The 7,937-nt window shown below is 41.5% G+C and overlaps 1 protein-coding gene across 1 annotated transcript; it reads left to right on the top strand.

Moving 5' to 3' along the window:
• Positions 1-176: 176 nt before the first annotated feature.
• RAB33B (RAB33B, member RAS oncogene family) lies at positions 177-7,033 on the top strand. Its single transcript, XM_057418945.1, has 2 exons — positions 177-464; positions 6,254-7,033. The coding sequence occupies exons 1-2, from the start codon at positions 216-218 to the stop codon at positions 6,695-6,697; spliced, it is 693 nt and encodes a 230-aa protein (XP_057274928.1). The 5' UTR covers positions 177-215; the 3' UTR covers positions 6,698-7,033.
• Positions 7,034-7,937: the final 904 nt, after the last annotated feature.

The following is a 7,937-nucleotide window of genomic DNA, read 5'->3' on the forward strand; positions in this document are numbered from 1 at the left end:
GCCGCTCCCAGTAGACGGGAGGGGCGCTGCGCGGGGTACGCGGCGTAGTGACGTATCGCGTCGTGGCGCTACCGGTTGTTTCTGCCTGGGGCGGCGGTTAACGGTCGGTGCGGCGCGCGGGAGGGAGGAGCAGGCGGCGAGAGGGGCGGCTGCGTCCCTGTCCCCTTCCCCGAAGCAGTGCGGTCCGGTCCGGTCCGACCGGGCCCCGCAGAGCGATGATGGCCGCGGCGGCCGACCTGGAGTCCTCGCTGGAGCTGAGCCTGACGGGCAGCGGCGCGCTCCCCGGCGGGCTGCCCCCCGCGCGCTCTCGCATCTTCAAGATCATCGTCATCGGGGACTCCAACGTGGGGAAGACGTGCCTCACCTACCGCTTCTGCGCCGGCCGCTTCCCGCAGCGCACCGAGGCCACCATCGGCGTGGACTTCCGCGAGAGGGCCGTCACCATCGACGGGGAGCGCATCAAGGTACCGCCGCGGCGGGACGGGGAGAGGCGGAGGCTCGCACCCCCTCTCCGGCCCTCTGCGATGCCCTGCGAAGCCGCCGGTGGTGGTGGTGCTGGCCACCTGTGCGGCCTGGTGCTGACCTCCGGCCGCTTCAGGCAGTGCCCTAGCGCAGGGTGCTTACAGGAGAGAGCAGCCCGGGCCCGGTACACGGCTCCAGCATCGCTGTAGGCAGCAGCAGGGAGACCAGAATGCGTGTGCTGACATGCTGGGGCCGGAGAGGCTGCAGTTGACTTGAGAACTGGGTATTATAGCCACCATGCTGCTCGCCGGTGTGGTGCTGTTGCACGGGAGGGCTCGTAGGTTCTCCTTCATACTTCCATACCCCAGAAGTTGAGTGTTGTTCTGTTGAATGGGTTCGCCTCTATCAGCTCTGAAACTTCGTTTAAAATTATTTTGCCTTGCTCCTATTGGAAATGTTATTAACACGTAGGTTACTAAAAATTCCTACCATAGGCCAAACCTTTGTACAGCTTTTTAGCAGGTGTTAATCGGTAATTTTTTCCTCTAAAATGGACTTCAAGTTGATTGCATATCTACTAGTAACTTAGCATTGGCTGTGCCTGGTATCAGCAGCTTTTTGCCTCACAGAAATCCTGCTTCTCTGTTTATCAAGGATCACACCTACTTGGCTTTCAAGTCCACAAAGCTATGCAGATATTACTGCAATAAGCGTTTTACAAATGTCCCATTAAGAAACTGATCGTTGCTCAGGAGTGAACTGCTACTGGTCTGGTAGAAGGTGTCCCTGCCGGTGGCAGGAGGTTTGGAACTGGATGATCTTTAAGGTCCCTTCCAATGGTAGCAATGTGTTACAGCTTTTAATTTATTTATTTATTATTTTTATTTAGGATTCTGTTAATATTGCTGCATGTTTAGGCAAGTGTGGTACAGAACTGGACTATGACAGGGTGGATACCTAGCTCACATCTGACTCTTGGTTTTCACTCTGATTATAGGTTTAGCTAAAGCTTAGTCTTGAAAAATTAAATTTAGTGAAAAATTAGATAGAAGGAAGAAATGGTATTTTGTCGTCTTTGCACAGTAAAAGCTCAGTAGATACATAAATGTTAGTGGTGATCCTTGCAGACGTTTGCAAATTAGACTACTAGATGCTTACAAATGCAGTTTGCTTACTAGGACTAACACAATTTTGAACAGAATCCCCTTCTACTTCAGTTTTACAGTGTGTTTCTATCAGCAAAGTTTAATAACGTAGAAAAAGGGAGTAACAGTAGTCTTGGAATTGTGTTTTTATTGAATGTATTTATGACTATCATCATCAGGTTTTGTAATTACAATTTACAGTCATATAGCTGGAGGCTGTGATTTTTCCTTGCTGACTTACAAATTAATAAATTGCAGGGGGCATGCAAGTCCATTTGCTTTCCTTTCTCTTGTGCTTTTTTTTTTTTAGCTCATATCCTTCTTTTTAACTAAAACCAAAAAATGAGCAAGAGTCTTTGTTAATCTTTTTCTTTATAAAACCACTGAAAAGCACTTCTTTGGCTGATGGCTGAGAATCTGTACTCCGTAATCCATTGCTGTCCATGATGGAGGAGAGAACCTCCTGAGGAATGTCTTCTTGTCAGCACCATCTTATTGACTAGCATTTCCACTACCTCTGGATTATGCTTGACCTTTGTTGGAGAGAAGTGAAGAAGAATATAGCTTAATCCACAATTCTGAGGTGCTTCAAGAAAGTTATTGTGCCATTTTGTTACATATGTTCTGGTAGGTTGTTTTGCAGTGTTCTTGGAAATATTACCTGATGAATATATCAGTTCTAGTTGAGGGAGGTAGAAAACCGAAGGAGGCTCTTTTGACACACATTGTTTTTGCAGGAAGTTCTGTTTCAGCTTTAAAAGGAATAAACTTTATTGTTATGACCAGGCCTCCAGCTCTTAGGGGATGCTGTATGTGGTCAAGTATGCACCAGGGGGGGGGGGGGGGGGGGGGGGGGGGGGGGGGTGCCACCTCTCATGCAACTTCACCTTTCCTGGTTGTAGCAGTGAGCTCCAGCAATGCCAGGAGGGAGAGAAGCTCAGATGACCCAAATTAATGCCTGTTCTTGCTGTGCCCTGAAGGGATTTTTTCCTCTTGCACTGAAGGATATTATAAAGTAGTGTCTTCTCTTTCTCTCTTCTCCTTTCTCCAGCCAGCTGGATGGTCATTCTTGTGCTGCTACAGTACTGAGCATTTCCTTTGCAGCTGGAAAATGCTGTGTCACTAGCAGGAACACAAGCACAGTTCTTCTTGACAGGGGTCTCCCACACAGGACTTGTGTAGAAATCCAGGACATGGGGATGAGTGTATTCCTCTGTACCTTGTACAGTAGGCTAACAGCTTCAGATGAAATACTGATGCCTGAATGTGCTGAATAAATTAAACTTTTCAACAATTTTTTTCACTCTAAATTTTCCTAAATTGATCTCAGCATTGAAAATCGAAGAAAACAATTATGTCAGTCTTTACTGACCTACATTAACAGAGCAAAGGATGCAGATGAATTTCAAAGAAGGAAGTCCAAACATCACGTCCTATACCTTTGAGCTCTTCAAGTTTTTTTTCCCCCACATCTTATAAAAGGAGATATAGTTTACCATTTATCTTTTATTAAAGGCCAGTTATGTTTTTACCAGCATGCTATAAACTGTGTGTGCTAAGAGAGTCCTTGTTTAGAAAGCAGCCTTTCTGGACCCATAAAAAGGTGTCAGAAGGTGGGAGGTGCTAGCTGAGTCTATATGTTTAAGTACCATTTGTCTTTCTGGGGGAGTGTGGCAAAGTGAGTCTGTCCACAGTTTTATTAGCAGAATTATGCTGTTAAACCAGATTTTTGAATCACACATTTTAAAGGGTGTTATAAAAAATGAGCTCCCTTGAAAATGGTGGTATTGAACTAATGAAACAGTAATCTTAATTCATCAATGCACATCTATTAATTTAGACCTTTTCAGTGCTATTTTTCAGTAGAGCAAATATTTGGGGAGGGGGCCCAGAAATTGAGTGGTTTCCTCAAGTTCAGCTGGTAAGAAGAGAAAAAAATACTTATAAAGTGTGAAATTGTAAGTGTTGGGGAAGGGTTTGCCTCTCAGTACAAATGATTGTGTGCCAAGAATATTAACATTTTGTATTTCAGATAATGCCCTTCAAGCTTGAAAGCTGCAGGTAAATAAAATTTAGGAGCAACTGTAGCTTAAGCTTAACTTGGAAGAGAGGTAAACCTTTTTATTTTCCCCTTCTCTACTTAAGGCTGGCAATACACTTGCAGATCTGTGCTTGACTGAAAGATGACTGATTTCTGCTCTGTCAGGTAGGGAGAGAAGTGTAAGCTCACAGCTGCCTGTGAAAATGAGCTCCCTTTTTAAATTAATTTGATATAGTGTTTTCCAAGATTATTTAAGTGATTTTTTTAACATTATGTTATCTGAACATGAGGATTATTGCTGCTTTCTTCTTTAATTTGTCAGATTCCAAATTAACTAAAATTTTATGTGAGTCCCCTGACTTTAATGTTTTATAAGCGCGTAGAAGTATCTCTCATCCGCGTAGGTGATCTTACCTAAACTTAGGTGCCTGTGTTTAATCTGATTGTCTAGACTCCCTTAACAGACCATGGAGATGCAGTCAATTGTGTTTAGAGTGTAATTGGCAAAAAGCAGGTAGGTATTTGCTCTAAAATGAGAAGGATTGCAAGTGACTACCATTTTCTGTGATCAGAGGCTGTGGTGACTTGCCGTGCTTTTCTCAATAATGTTAATGATCCTCTTAGAAGCAACACATGGATCTGTATAAGTCTGTGGATCAGAAGCTGTAGATAACTGGACAACAGAAGCCAAACTATTCTGATGTTCTCGTGTAAATTCTCAGCTCTGATGAAACCAGTAACTGTCACTTCCACCTGCTTCAGCCTGAGTTTTTCTCTAGGGTGGGTAACCAAGGTTGAACATATTACTTCAGAAAAAGGTACACCATCTTGAAACATCACTTACTCTTTTTCCTTCACTCTATCACACTAGTGATTCATAACGTCCCGTGATTGTCTCATGTATCTGGATCATCATCCATTTTAATAATTTCCAAACTGATGAATCCTGCAGTTATAGGAAAAGTCTTTATTGTTAGTCACTGTTATGAAGACTTTGCATCAGCTTCTATTCAGTTTCAACTTATTTCTATTGTTCCAGCTTTCAAAAAATTTATGGGATACTGTAATCTTCCTCTTTATCAGTGATGCATCTTCTTGCCATCAGCAGATTTTTCCCTGGCACTTGTTTTCCTTGTTTCTAATATCAACATCACTGGTAAAACTGGTGAGCGAGGCAACTTTCAAGACACTTTCAATTTGTAAGTTTTACTGAAACATTTGGATCAAAGGAATACAGAACTGTGATAATGGGAGAACAGTTTCATCAAGAGGAGATACCAGCTGTACCTTTCATAAGAGTAGATTGAATTTTAATTTTATCCTCGTTGTTTACAGAATGTTTAATACTCCTTGAATTCTGAGTCTCAAGAAAAACTCTCATTCCCAGGGAGAAAACATTTCTTTCTGACATTCTTTGCTCAAAAGTTTAAAAGACGAAGTGCTGATCAACTGCCTCAGCAATCAGGGATCAGCTGTACAGGACAGACAGGAAGCAAGGACTTGGCTTTGACCCAAGAAATTAAATGTTGTCTCAGGGTTAACACCATCACTAAGGTGTGCATGATAGAGCTCCACACTAGTTTATTTCTTACGGTGTACAGTTAATCTTGCCATGCAGGTGAACTGGTCTGACTGCTGTACATTGCAGTCCCATGTCTCCTGGACAGCAAGGTTGTTAAAACACCACTGTGTCCAATTAGTACACAGTTCTGGAGCGTACTCTGTGCATCTTTGGACTCTTAGCTTCCATTATACTAGGATGAGTGACGCATTTAAAATCTTTATTAACTGTTACTTATGTCTGCTTGTGTTTCAAGGCTTGTTTTGTTTTAGTCTGGACCTAAGAAATTTGAAAGCATTTTAGTTCTTCTGTTTTTCTGTCCATTACACTTCACTAGGCTTCAGACAAATATGTTAAGTCTGTTTCTGATAGAATGATGTGAACCTGGAAACAATAGTAGCATGTTAGGATAAGAGGAGGTGTATGCTTCCCCCCACCTTTCATGAATTAAACTGTGGTTTACTATACTAAGCATTAAGTTAGAGATTCATAACAGGAGGGTATGATTCTAGTGGATACACTGCAGAGATAGATTGCTTTGTTCTGTTGGTGCTGGTATTATTCATGCATGGTTTGATTTCTTCCTACTTTTATATAGTACCACAATAGGCAGTTAACTTCATGCTAAAAGCAAAACTTTAGGGAAGATGACGTTATTTTGGCAATTAAAAAAATAACATCATCTGAGAGTTGTGCTGTGAAATACCTGTTGCTTTTCTCAAATTAAAGTGCTATTGCAAAAACTTCAGGATTTGCTTCTGTAAAAATCTTACAAACTGCTCCAGTAAACTTTAAGAAATTCCTATTTGGGATCAAATTTCGTCATCATTTCTTCTTGGCTTCAATTGTGAGCAGCTTTGAAAGCAGAAGTTTCTAAAATTGTGTAAAAGCAACAGTTTTCTTTGGCACAAACTTCTCAGTATGATTAATTCTGAAGAGTGGATTTCTGTGATCATGTGACTTCCCTAGCTACAGGTGATTTGTATTATTTTCCAACATGAGTAATAAAACATCTTTTTTCTCTCATTGTCTTTCCCTTTTCAGATCCAGCTGTGGGATACAGCGGGCCAGGAGCGCTTCAGAAAGAGCATGGTGCAGCACTATTACAGGAATGTACATGCCGTTGTGTTTGTGTATGATATGACAAACATTGCCAGTTTTCACAGTCTGCCATCATGGATAGAAGAATGCAAACAACACCTTCTTGCCAATGATATACCACGGATTCTTGTTGGAAACAAATGTGACCTGAGAAGTGCTATTCAGGTACCTACGGACTTGGCCCAGAAGTTTGCCGATACTCACAGTATGCCGTTATTTGAAACCTCTGCCAAAAACCCCAATGACAATGACCATGTGGAGGCCATATTTATGACACTGGCTCACAAGCTTAAAAGCCACAAGCCGTTAATGCTTAGTCAACCCCCAGATCGCGATGAAATACATATAAAGCCTGAACCAAAACCTGCTATGACATGCTGGTGTTAAATTGTACAGCTGTCAGCTGTCACCTTGTCTAGTTTGCAAATGCTTCAAAATTACGACCTTGGCAAAGTTCTAGGTTTTGGTAACAATTACAGCAAATCTCTTTGGCACTTTAATGTGGGTGTTTTTTTTTTAATTTCCTGGTGTAGATGTGCCCATCTCATGTTTTTTGCACTTTGTAATTGTACTTTCAGAATTACTGAAGTTTCACTATAGATATACGGGAAAGTAAACTTGCAAGTGAAGTTTTGACAAAGCAATTCTACTTGAGCTCTTGCTGCCTGAGATTGTTTTCATCACTTGTGGTAAGGTTATAAATAGTAAGCCAGTTTACTAATACTTTTGGTTGCTACTTGCATTTGAATAATGTAGGAGAAAAGTGTTTTGTGACAGCCAGACAGCTTGATTTTTGGGTCAGAGAGGGGGAGGTTTTTGGCATATGGAGGAATATTTGGTGACTGCTAGCAAATTGCTAAGCAAGTACCTTTTGCTTTAAAAATAAACCCCAGGACTGTCAGGTGAAGTTTGGGCTGTCAGTGTAGGAGCAAACTGCTAGCTTTTGGCTTGTCATTCCACTGTAAACTTTGTTTCCTCATGCAATGGTAAGAGAATTGACAAACTTGTCCCTACCTCTATGTACTTAAAACTTCCCTTTTTTTTTTTTTTTTTTTCTTCCATGATTAGCATGTGAAACTCAACTATGCATTCCTTCTTATGGAAAGTACTGTAGCACAGGATTTAGGGTAAACTTGGGACTATAACTTCTCTGACCTTACTAAAACTTCAGTGAGGATATATTTCTGAAGATGCTGTATTTGACTTGAGTCCCAGGGTGAGTAAAAACACTTAGTAAAAGATTGACTGAAGTTGGCAAAAGCATGCTGATTTTCAAGGATAGGGATTTCAGAGGGTTTTGATGACGATGAATGCTTCTCAGATACCTTGAAAAAGGTTTTTACAACAAATCTGAGTGATAACATATTTAGGGATGGAAATGTTTAGGAAAGAATGTTAGGAATATGGGACTTTCTTAAAATACTTCTGAATGCAAAATAAATTACATCTTGAAATACGGAGAAAACCTGCCCAATACATTATCTGTTACAGATTTTTGAGCTAAAAGCTGTTTGTGTAATGGCATGGCTGAATGCAGGACATCTGTGGCATTACTATTGTGAGTTGGTAATGTTTTGGGTCAGATGAGGGAAGTTATTCCTCTAGAACCACCTTCTTCTGTGTTCTC

Source organism: Pezoporus wallicus, unplaced genomic scaffold (assembly GCF_028554395.1).
Source record: "Pezoporus wallicus isolate ANWC-B61680 ecotype Strahan unplaced genomic scaffold, APGP_CSIRO_Pwel_v1 contig_6597, whole genome shotgun sequence".
NCBI classification, from domain to species: domain Eukaryota; kingdom Metazoa; phylum Chordata; class Aves; order Psittaciformes; family Psittacidae; genus Pezoporus; species Pezoporus wallicus.